At 39.9% G+C, this 12,841-nt stretch overlaps 1 protein-coding gene across 1 annotated transcript; it reads left to right on the top strand.

Moving 5' to 3' along the window:
* The first annotated feature begins 282 nt into the window (after nucleotides 1-282).
* On the top strand, nucleotides 283-7,440 carry LOC108191338 (uncharacterized). The gene is made up of 2 exons (XM_017357839.4): nucleotides 283-402; nucleotides 748-7,440. Exon 2 carries the CDS (start codon nucleotides 968-970, stop codon nucleotides 6,776-6,778), a length of 5,811 nt encoding a protein of 1,936 aa, XP_017213328.2. The 5' UTR covers nucleotides 283-402; nucleotides 748-967; the 3' UTR covers nucleotides 6,779-7,440.
* The last annotated feature ends 5,401 nt before the right edge of the window (nucleotides 7,441-12,841 follow it).

Raw genomic sequence — 12,841 nt, 5'->3', positions numbered from 1 at the left:
ACCAGAGACATTCATCATAGACTCACTCTGTCTAGTTTCATATAATCATAATTACATTCATTTTGCAACTTTGACATAAGTTATAATAATCACTGTAATATATATATATATATATATATATATATATATATATATATATATATATATATATATATATATATATATATATTGTGTTGTTATCACAATGTTTGGTAGACTTATTTTCTGTTCTGGAGTGAATATGTATGTTTTTCATTATTAGGACGTGGCCCCTTTAAGAATCTTAGGTTTCAGAACAGAGTCATACCATGTGAGCACTGATGAGGAAGTGAGCAAGCATGTTGCACAGAGCAGCACAGTCAGACAATCCTGAGTTAATTCTGTGACGTTTGCATTCATCTTGTGTTTGTTTTAGCATCGTGGGTATGTATTGACTGTTTTAATCAATGTCTACTATTTCAGATGCTTTAGGTCATTTTTATATAGTTATTATTAGAAGTCTATTATTTCTGTCTGCTTCACTATAGTTAAGGGACATAGTGAGTGTAATCTCTGTCTAGTTCATTGAAAGTTCATGCAATTCAGTATAGTTAAAAAGTGATTTAGGAATTGTGTGTGTGTTTAACATGATTATATTACATTTAAGAGAATGTGTGTTTAAGAGAAGACACATAAAGCCTTGAAGACATTCATTTATTTACTTCTTTGCGAATGTATACATCTTAACAAAACATGCTTAATGTTGATTATGCCTTTTGTGCATTTCAGTTTTACCTTTCTTTGGAATATCAATAAACCTGTGGACAAGGAGTTATCGTCTTCAGAGTTTTGATGTCAAGGAAGAGTTTATCTGGCTGTAAAGTTATATTCAGCACATATAGCGAGGACAGCACAGTAAAACCACGGCCTTACAACTGCAAGTGGCAAACAAAGGCAAATAATCGTCACACCCAGCTAGTAATCAATTAACAGATGTGTTGCTGGAGCCATGACAACAGAAACATCGTCATTAAAGACGCGCTCATGCGCTTCATGTTCTTCAGCACGATCCAATACATCGTCAACTGGATCAGCAGCTGCTAAGGCAAGAGCAAGAGCAGAGGCAGCAAAAGCTCGACTTACTTTCGCTGAAGAAGAGGTTAATTTAAAGCTACAAAAAGCCAAAGTTGAGGCATCTATGGAAATGCTGCAGCAGAAAAAAGAGGTAGCTGCAGCTGTTGCAGAAGCAGAGGCTCTTGAAGCTGCCATTGATGAGCATTCTGAAAAACACAGTTGCAAGCTAAGTTTGAACTCTGTTCCCTTGGAAACCACACAGCGAACAGAACAATATGTTATCGACCAAACCAAAAATCTAGACAAGGATCTACAACTGTGTGATGTTCCTGCGAAAATAGAACCAAGTACAAGCTACAGTATTTCAGGTTCACAGCTAAAACCTGAAGCCAAGCCTTTCCTTTTACGACACAACAGTGTCTCTTTTCAACTACCTGATACCACCTTAAAACACTCTGCAACATCACCTGCAAACAAATATCCGACTCCTTCGCAGCAATTCGGATCACAAAATAGCATCAATACGTCTAATCCTCTGAACTCTGAATACCCCATGTTTCAAAATTCAAATGATTGCAGTTCAAACATGAACGACTTTGTAAGATATCTGGCTCGTCGAGAGCTTGTTTCAACAGGCTTACTACAGTTTAACGACAAACCCCAGAATTACAGAGCCTGGAAACGATCTTTTCAAAATGCAACTTTTGATTTAAATCTGACTCCAAGTGAAGAAATGGATCTCCTGTTGAAGTGGTTAGGCAAAGAGTCAGCCGAGCAAGTGGAACAGATAAGAGCAATACATATTAATCACCCACAAGCTGGGCTGGCGATGGCATGGGACAGACTTGATCAAACATATGGCTCAGCAGAAATAATAGAACATGCTCTATTCAAACGAATCGATGCCTTTCCTAAAATAGCCAATCGAGATTATTCAAAATTGTCAAAATTGAGTGATCTGCTAATGGAGTTGCAGTCTGCTAAGGCTGAAGGAGACTTACCTGGTCTTGTTCTCTTAGACACTGCAAGAGGCATCTATCCAATAATACAGAAGTTACCATTTCGTCTGCAAGAAAAGTGGGCATCAGTTGGTGCAGCCTATAAGCGACACAATCAAGTTCCATATCCTCCATTTGCTTACTTTGTAGACTTTGTTAGCCAGGAGGCAGATATTGGAAATGATCCGAGCTTCAGCTTTGTCTCTTACATAGACACAGCTCCTAAAGTAGAGAAGGCAGCTTGGAAGAGCAGTAAACAACACGAAATCTTTGTACACAAGACAGCAGTATCTTACGGAGACTGTGCTGATACTGGCGGGCTTTATAAGCAATCTGATGACTGTGACAAACTGTGTCTCATCCACAAAAGACCACACCCTCTTAACAAATGCCGTGTCTTGTTAGAGAAGTCTACTGATGCTCGGAAGGCATTTTTGAGGGAGCATAATGTATGCTTTAAATGCTGCTCTTCAACAACGCATATCGCAAAGAACTGTAAAACTAAAGTTCAATGCTCTGAATGCAAAAGTGAAGGACACAACACGGTACTCCACCCTGGACATGCATCCTGGAAAGAGTCAAACCCTGCCACAAAGCATGGCGGGGAGGGAGAGCAACCCTTATCTCAATCTCAAGTCGACAGCAAATGCACAGAAGTCTGTGGGGAAAATCAAACAGACCGATCGTGTTCAAAAGTATGCCTTGTAAAGGTATTTCCAGCTGGCCAAAAAGACAAAGCAGTAAAAGTATATGCAATCTTGGATGAACAGAGTAACAGGTCTCTGGTTCGTTCACCGTTTTTTGAAGTTTTCAGTGACCAAAGTCCTTGTGCTCCTTACATATTGAGAACATGCGCAGGAGTGAAGGAGTCAGCAGGAAGACGGGCCAGTGGCTATGAAGTAGAGTCTCTAGATGGAACTGTTTGCATTTCACTGCCAAGCTTGATAGAATGCAATGATATTCCTAATAATAGAGATGAGATCCCAACCCCTGATGTTGCTCGCAGTCACACACACCTAAAGTCTATGGCGCACTTCATTCCAGAACTAGACCCAAAAGCCCCAATTATGCTTCTCTTAGGTCGAGATGTTATACGGGTCCATAAAGTCCGTAAACAAGTGAATGGCCCACACAATTTGCCTTATGCACAGAAGTTGGATCTGGGATGGGTTATAGTAGGTAATGTATGTTTAGGGAATGTCCACAAACCTCTGACAATCAGCACATTCCATACAAACACTATAGAACCAGAACGTCCAACTCTCTTTAAACCATGTCCAAATGTTTTCCATGTTAAGGAAACATGCAAAGACTTTCAAATTGCTAACCACTGCCCAACATACCCGGAAGCTAAATTCACCTGTGATGTTGACTGTCTAGGAGACAATGTGTTTCAGAGAACCAAAGAGGACAATCAAGTGGCTCCTTCAATTCAGGATGCAACTTTCATGAAAATCATGGATGAAGGTTTACGGAAGGATTCAAATAACAGTTGGGTAGCTCCATTACCTTTTAAGAGTCCTCGTCCTCGTCTTCCCAACAACAGAATACAAGCCCTAAAACGACTTATATCACTCAAGCACAACTTTGAAAGGAAGCCGATGATGAAAGAACACTTTCTCAAGTTCATGGAAAAGATATTCAAAAATGGACATGCCGAGTTAGCGCCTCCTCTTGATGAGAAAGAAGAACAATGGTACCTGCCAATATTTGGAGTGTACCATCCAAAGAAAGTGAATCAGATCAGAGTAGTTTTTGATTCGAGTGCACAACACAATGCAATATCTCTGAATGATGTGCTGTTGACCGGGCCTGACTTAAACAACACCCTGGTAGGGGTAATGATGCGCTTCAGAAAAGAAGCAATTGCCTTTACTGCAGACATAGAACAGATGTTCTATTGTTTTTTGGTAAGAGAAGAAGATAGAGATTTTCTTCGTTTTCTTTGGTTTCAAGACAATGACACTTCCAAAGACATTGTAGATTACCGCATGAGAGTGCATGTCTTTGGAAACAAACCCTCACCTGCAGTGGCTATACATTGTCTGCATAAGTCTGTTCAGATTGACAATTTCCATGTCGACTCTGAGGTCAAGCAATTTGTGATGCGTGACTTCTACGTGGATGATGGTCTCAAGTCTTTGCCTACAGTAGAAGCTACGATCAGTTTGTTAAAAAAGACACAAGAGGTTTTGTCTAAATCCAATCTGAGACTACATAAGATAGCAGCAAACAGCAAAAAAGTCATGGAAGCCTTTCCATCGACAGACCATGCATGTGATCTGAAAGATCTAGACTTTGAGGAAGACACGCTGCCAATGCAGCGTAGTCTTGGTCTAAATTGGGACCTCCATTCTGATTGCTTCCGATTTAGTGTCAGTGATGAGGTAAAACCCTACACCCGTCGAGGTGTCTTATCCACTATTAACAGACTCTATGATCCCCTTGGGTTTGTAGCGCCGGTCACAATTCAAGGCAAAGCTATTCTGAGAGAACTTACTGCTGTGAGCGGTGACTGGGATGCTCCATTGCCACAAAAGATGGAGGACGCTTGGACCTTGTGGAGAGTTTCCTTGTCAGAGCTGGCTAATTTTTCTATTCCCAGGGTTTATACTGAGATTTCGACATCGACAACTATGAGAAGAGAACTATGTGTTTTTGCGGATGCATCAATAAAAGCCATTGCTGCAGTGTCATATCTAAAAGTCACAGATGATGAAGGAAAGAATCACATTGGGTTTGTAATGGGGAAAGCCAAACTTGCCCCCCGCCCTGAGCAAACAGTGCCAAGACTTGAACTTTGTGCGGCAGTGCTTGCTGTTGAGTTGGCAGACTTAATTTCAGTAAACCTGGACTTGCAATTTGACGCTGTAACCTACTACACGGACAGTAAGGTAGTTCTTGGGTACATTTGTAACGAGACCAGGCGCTTTTATGTTTATGTGAGTAACCGCGTTCAGCGTATCCGAAGGTCTTCTAGTCCAGATCAGTGGCGATATGTTCCTACTGAACAAAACCCAGCAGACCACGCAACACGTTTTGTTTCTGCAGCCCACTTACAAAAAACCAACTGGTTAAGTGGACCCAACTTTCTGCTCACGCAAGGACCAGATATTCAGAACACTTTCAATCTGGTTAATCCAAGTTCAGATCCTGATGTGCGTCCTCTAGTGTCCACACTAACCACCACAGCATTAACCAAGCAGCTTGGTTCTGAACGGTTTGCCAAATTCTCCTCTTGGAATTCACTAACTGGTGCCATTACTCGCCTTATCCACATAGCTCATCATTTTAAAACAACAGAGAAGGAAAACAGTTCTTGCAAAGGCTGGCACTACTGCAAAGAATTCACAATGGAAGAATCTGATAGAGCTATAAACATCATCCTCCGAGCAGTACAAGAAGAGGCTTACAGTCATGAGATTGAATGCATTAAACGGCAAGAGAGGATACCAAAGAGCAGTCCACTCCATACTTTGGATCCATTCATTGATCAGCAAGGTCTTCTGAGGGTCGGAGGACGTCTCCACCTTTCAAGTCTTAATCAGAGAGAGAAGACTCCTTTGTTAATTCCTGGCAAGAGTCACATTGCCACTTTGATCATTAGACATCACCATGAGCGTGTTCAGCATCAAGGTCGTCACTTTACGGAAGGAGCGGTCCGTGCTGCTGGTTTTTGGATAATTGGTGGAAAACGAAGGGTGTGCAGCATCATACACCAATGCGTAACTTGCAGACGGCTCAGAGCTCCACTCAGCATCCAAAAAATGGCTAACCTTCCAGCAGAACGGCTCTCAGCAGACCCTCCTTTTACCAACGTTGGACTGGATGTGTTTGGCCCTTGGAATGTCTCCTCCCGTCGGACAAGAGGTGGTCTCCTATACAGCAAGAGGTGGGCCGTAATTTTTACATGCATGAGCATAAGAGCTGTTCATATAGAGGTTATTGAATCTCTCGACACATCCAGTTTCATCAATGCTCTTAGACGTTTTCTTGCTGTGCGTGGACCTGTCAAACATATTCGCTCCGATCGTGGGACAAACTTTGTAGGAGCATGTAAAGAGCTACAGATACCTTCAAACATTGACAGCAAAGTTGTAAAGACGTATCTGTCAGATCAAGGTTGTACATGGACCTTTAATCCTCCGCATGCTTCCCATTGTGGTGGATCATGGGAAAGAATGATTGGTCTGGCAAGGAGAATTCTTGATTCCATGTTTCTCCAGTTGACAGACAAACTTACCCATGAGGTGCTGGTGACCTTCATGGCAGAGGTAACAGCTATTATCAATGCCAGGCCTCTTGTTCCTGTGACAACAGACCCCCATGAGTCATTCATACTCACACCAGCAGCTCTCCTAACACAAAAGGTGAACCCTGTTGCTGCACCTACAGGCGAGTTTGGAGTTACCGACTTGTACAAGTGCCAGTGGCGGCAAGTTCAACACCTTTCCAACACATTCTGGGACAGATGGCGTAAGCAATTCCTTCCAACCCTACAACCACGCAGGAAATGGCAGTCCGTTCATCCAAATGTCAATACAGGAAGTGTTGTCCTCCTTAAGAACAGCCAAGTACCACGGAATGAATGGCCTCTTGGACTGGTAACACAATCATTCCCTAGCAAAGATGGGAAAGTGCGTCAGGTTGAGGTTAAGGTCATTAAACCAGGAGGTTCCACTCTTTTTCTTAGGCCTGTTACAGAGGTAGTGCTTCTTCTTTCCTCAGAGTCTAAAGTAGATGAATAACTTAGAATTATCTAGTGATGTTTATTAACATCAGGCGGGGAGTGTGTTGTTATCACAATGTTTGGTAGACTTATTTTCTGTTCTGGAGTGAATATGTATGTTTTTCATTATTAGGACGTGGCCCCTTTAAGAATCTTAGGTTTCAGAACAGAGTCATACCATGTGAGCACTGATGAGGAAGTGAGCAAGCATGTTGCACAGAGCAGCACAGTCAGACAATCCTGAGTTAATTCTGTGACGTTTGCATTCATCTTGTGTTTGTTTTAGCATCGTGGGTATGTATTGACTGTTTTAATCAATGTCTACTATTTCAGATGCTTTAGGTCATTTTTATATAGTTATTATTAGAAGTCTATTATTTCTGTCTGCTTCACTATAGTTAAGGGACATAGTGAGTGTAATCTCTGTCTAGTTCATTGAAAGTTCATGCAATTCAGTATAGTTAAAAAGTGATTTAGGAATTGTGTGTGTGTTTAACATGATTATATTACATTTAAGAGAATGTGTGTTTAAGAGAAGACACATAAAGCCTTGAAGACATTCATTTATTTACTTCTTTGCGAATGTATACATCTTAACAAAACATGCTTAATGTTGATTATGCCTTTTGTGCATTTCAGTTTTACCTTTCTTTGGAATATCAATAAACCTGTGGACAAGGAGTTATCGTCTTCAGAGTTTTGATGTCAAGGAAGAGTTTATCTGGCTGTAAAGTTATATTCAGCACATATAGCGAGGACAGCACATATATATATATATATATATATATATATATATATATATATATATATATATATATATATATACATTTATATGATTTTTTTAGAGGAAAAAAAACTTAATTTAATTTAATTTAATTAAAAACTTAATAAATTTTCAGCCTGTGACCCCCAACTTTTCAACACCAGTGACTTGCGACCCTCAATATTCTTTAAGGTAGTTATAAATATAAAACTTTGCACACAATGGCGAACACATACCAATAGGCCCAAGTCTTTTCAACGTTTCATTTTGGAGACTGCCATTCTCCATGTTCAGTTGTGGCCTGTACCTATTTTTAATGAGTGCCGTAAAGGTGTCAGAAAGTTTAACTTGATAAAATCAATGTGCTGCGTCTGACACTATTTCTGGGTCTTTAATATAATATAATCACCCCATAGGTGGCAAAAAATGAAAGACTGGTGGCTTTTTATTTGCATGCTGTTTATTAATGTTTATCATTAACATGTTAACACTGGTACTAATAACTCCTATTTTGTTCTACAATAGGTTATGAACAAAAAATATGGTCATTATAATAGTTTAATAATATTTATTAGATTTTTGGACCAACAGGAACACCAAAAAACTTCCAAAATAGCTTTTAACAGGGTGAACAGACCAAGCAGATATAATTAACCCGGGCTCATTCTGATTACATACCCCTATATACATTTCTGGAGCGTGCCAAATATGTCCCAGGAAATAAATTTTTTTGCAGTATTTGTTTTCGCAAATATTTGTTTACACTTTTTCAGAACTCCCAGTTTTCTCGCGAGTGCCATTCACATCTGCTGTTCTTGTGTAAATCCACCAGAGGCTGCTATCGACTGACTCACTCACTGACTGACTGACCAACTGACCAATACCCCCACCCTCCCCCTTCCCTAAACCCAACCAATAGTGTTTTAAAAGCACCAATTAGCCCACCTACTCACTTCCATAAACCCAACCGCAATATTTTAAAAACAATCAAGAAAAGAACCCCCCCGATTTTTACCATGTTTTCAGATTTTACCACATTCTCACCCTGTTATTTACTGGATTCTGTTTTTGTCCTACCCGCTTTCTGGATCTGTTCTTCACCAGACTCGAACCCTGTCATCGTGGTTACCTCTGCTCTTCATCTCAAGTCCAACAACATACGTGTTGAGCTACCGGAAAAACTGCTAACAGTGGAAAAGCCGTCTACATGCAGGTAAGCAGTCAGCTGGTAACCGAGAAAAGGAATGGCGCCATACCGCCCACAAAGATTTCATTTTAAAGATGAAATGCAGCCATGCGTAGCTCTGGCAGCATAACTCGCAATCTCCATTAACTTATATTTCTATGTTTTCAGAATGAGCCTTTGTTGAATATGATAGTCTTGGTCCTGCTATGCAATGGAGTGTCTGTTGTCAGGTTTTTATTCTGTTTTCAGTGTTTACAGATAACAAAACAGACAGTAAAACAGCTATTTTTACATTGTATACTTTCTAGCTTCCACATGTCCCACTCACTAGTTTTGTGTTTTAGGTGACATCATATATGATATTTGATCTGAAGCAACCTGTATTTGGACATGTTTTTTTTGTCCACACTATCAATCTTGAATATTCTGAAAAAGACTAAAAATATCTTTGGTGTATAATCTTGGTTGTAGCACATTTCAGACAATAAAAATAGTCACTTATGTTTCCAGGAAGATACAGTATCTTCTTCTTAGGACACTCACTGTACAAAAGCATTTCTTGAAAATGTATTTCTTAGCATAATAAACCTGTGCATTCTGTATTCTGTAAATCTGTGTCAGCTTGGAATTGGTGATTCAACCACTGCTTCTTGAACTTGTGTGGAATATACATCACACGGTGAGTGAAAGGTCTGTGGGTTAAGACTCAGACTTTGTGTTTTATGTATGATGCATTATCTCTCCAGAGCCTTCGAGAACAAACACCTTCAGGCAGTAAAAAAACAAGGTAGTAAGCAAGCGAGCAAGTAGCATATAAAAGCGAGTAACGTGAGAGATGTGAGGATTCCTCTGGATGATTGTTGTCAGTGCCGTCACACACCACCACAAGCATCTGCTGGAATTCCATCACAACAGAAGTCCTCCAGCCAGAGGTACGAAAATCACAGGGTGTGCATGAGAGCCTAGAGGAAAAGCTTAATGTCTTTTCCTGCCTCTCTTTCTCGGGTTTGCAGTTCTGAGAAGCGACAGCTACACACACACACACACACACGTGCTGGCCAGGCTTGCCATCACAGTTTCCATTCACATGCTATTTGGGAGCCAGCCACTGAATATTTACAAGGATGGGGAAAAGAGAAATGGCAGGAAAACCGGAAAGTACTTATCTCCTTATAAAAAGAAGCAAAGAGAGAACTGTATGTGGATGCCTTTAACTACTTGACTGATGTTCGAGATGTCACCTTGCCTTTACAAAACACTCCACTGACAGCTCTTAGGACCTGACAAGCTGTCACTCTGAGATAGATTGAAAGCACAGACATGTAAAGACCCTGATACTAGTGTTAATATTTTAAACAAAGTCAGTTCAAAACAAACATCATTTCAGAAGTTTAAAACTGCTAACTAAAGTCAACTTTCTAAAAAGGTCGCTCCTGTTGGTAAACAGTGAGTACGTTTATATGGACACCAACAATTTGATTTTAATGCGATTAAGACAATACTCTAATTAAGAGTCTACCATATAAACAGTGACTTTAAATTAATTTAATCAGATTGAGGTCAGATTCATTGGACTAAAGAGGAATTGTATCAGGACACGTGGAGCATGCTGACTTTAGTCGCATTATTGAAGTGCAGTAAAGACATTTTAACACAATAATCAAACGAACGCACGTCATGTAGCACTTTTCGCCGCGTTTTGCAATAGGATAGTCCATACACACACATGGCTGTTTGACACTCTTTGCACCTACATGCATTGTGAAATGCGGAGGGTTTTTTTCCATTCAGCATTCGGTATGAACTTCAATTTAAACAACACTTCCAGCAGTGAAGAGTTGCATCCAATATCTTGTTTACAAACCAACTCGCTCTTTAAGATCTCAAAATTCAGGGCTTCTGGTAGTACCTAGAATAGCAAAATCATGTAAAGGAGGTCGAGCCTTCTCTTTCATGGCTCCTACACTCTGGAATAGCCTTCCTGATAACGTCCGAGGCTCAGACACACTCTCCCAGTTCCAAACTAGATTAAAGACCTATCTGTTTAGTAAAGCATACACTCAATGCATCACCTAGCGGGTTCCACACAGGCTTCTGCATCTTGCTTATATACACGATGAACAGCAGCTACGCTAATTATTCTCTTTATTCTCTATTTTCACCTGGGGATACTCATACCGAGGTCCTCAGATTATGCGGAGTCACTGATTGGATCCAAGACCAGCGACGTGATGATCCCAAGGTTTCCATTTCCGGGACCAGGCCATATCCTGAGCTGCTGCTGCGCTGATGGTCGTGGGGAGTGGAGATCATGAGTCTGATTCCACCGACGTTCCAGGGACAGACGAGTCTTCGCTGAAGCCATCTTCCAGCCTAAACCACGGCGAATGAAGCTCTGCACAAGACTTTTGGCCAGCGGAGAAATTAAAATGGTCGTGCCCAACTGAGTCTGGTTCCCTCAAGGTTTTTTTTTCTTCACTCCCATCAGGTGAAGTTTTTTTTCCCTCTCCGCTGTCGCCACTGCCTCGCATGGTTCAGGATTGGTAGAGCTACACATCGATGAATTGGCTCTTCAGTGTTTGAACTCTCAGTAATGATTAAATCACACTGAACTGAGCTAAACTGAATTGAACTGAACTTAAACACTAAAACCTGAACCACACTGTTCCAGTTACTATGACCATTTATGTGAAGCTGGTTTGACACAATCTACATTGTAAAAGCGCTATACAAATAAAGCTGAATTGAATTGAATTGAATTTGTCAAGGGGGGCATATAGTCTGTTCCCGAATTAAAGTGAAAGTGCCGTTAAACTGCAGTCAAACTGCAGTTAAAGTCGGCAAATTTAAAATAAAACACCTGAAATTATATAAAACTCTGGAGCACATGCGGATAGCGTGGGGATGCAATAACATTAATCGAATTATTACTATAACATGTAAAACAGGGTCATGAAAGGAACATTCAAAAAGCAACTCATGTAAACGCCCTAATCTTGTTATTGTCTTAATTAGATTAAGGCAAATAATTTGATTACTGATGTCCATGTAAATGTAGTAACTGTCAAACAACCATTGGTCCACAGAGATCAGATAATTCAATGGAACAGTGTAAAAAGTGCAGGGTTCAACACAATTTCTATATGTTCAAAAATATTTTGAATAAATACTTTGTCTAATTGGGAATTACTTTGGCCTCAGTTCGTCTTCACATTCAAATCGAGTAATGGCAGATGGCAAAGCTTTACCTGCCTAGCAAGTGATATCATGTGGTCACATGACATAAAAAATGCTGGCTTAAAGTAAAAATATTACTTTGAGAAAAACTAATGCCTTTAATTTTTAAAGGATTTTAATTTTTTAATTTTTATTTTTTTGCTTTATTTTCAGAAAAAAAAAGTTAATGGGGTTCAGCTGTGTCCTCCATTTTCTGTCTAATTCAGGCTCAAACTGACACGGCTGCTACATTGACAGGATTTACACAGCATAGGCAAAGTGCATAGTAGAGGTGTGATGTTTTCTTGTGGCGTGGAGCCGATTCACAAATCACAGCACATTATTTTACCTGACCAATCCGAGAAAATATATATATATATTTTTTTTTTACAAGTGAAGCTTGCTTTGTATACTATCAACACAACCTAGCCTTAAAAATGCCCTCTGGACCACCACTTTAAAATCAGAAACCATAATTTTAAATTAATCCAATATAAAAATAAAAGACTCAGTAGTTTCTCTTTTCATCAGCACAGGTTTCCAGCTTTGTTGTGTGTTTATATCAGGTCTAGCATATATCAGGTCTTCAATGTATGGAAATAGACAACGCAATAGAGACCATGTGGTGAAAACAACTACTCACTCATGTGTGCTGCCACAATACTGCTGTAGCACCAAACACAGCATCATCTTTCATTCTTTCTAAAATTCCAGAGTTCAAATGTGTCATATTTGTAAACAAATCTGCAGTACAAATAAAGTGAGCAAAGGACAACAATCCTTCTGAACTTTCTTTGACTTTATAAGAAAAATGGGTGGACAAACAGCCAGTGATATAGAAAATTGCATGAATCTCCTTCTGTGTAGGCAGAATAGAGTTAATAGGAGTTAACTACACTATTGTGTACTAAAGTGGA

The sequence above is a fragment of the Danio rerio genome, chromosome 19 (genome assembly GCF_049306965.1).
Source record: "Danio rerio strain Tuebingen ecotype United States chromosome 19, GRCz12tu, whole genome shotgun sequence".
In the NCBI taxonomy this organism is placed as follows: Eukaryota; Metazoa; Chordata; class Actinopteri; order Cypriniformes; family Danionidae; genus Danio; species Danio rerio.
This window is presented reverse-complemented; position numbering and strand designations above follow the sequence as displayed.

Coding starts and splice junctions, on each gene's coding strand:
- LOC108191338 (XM_017357839.4), top strand. CDS start 968: ATGACAACAGAAACATCGTCATTAAAGACGCGCTCATGCGCTTCATGT.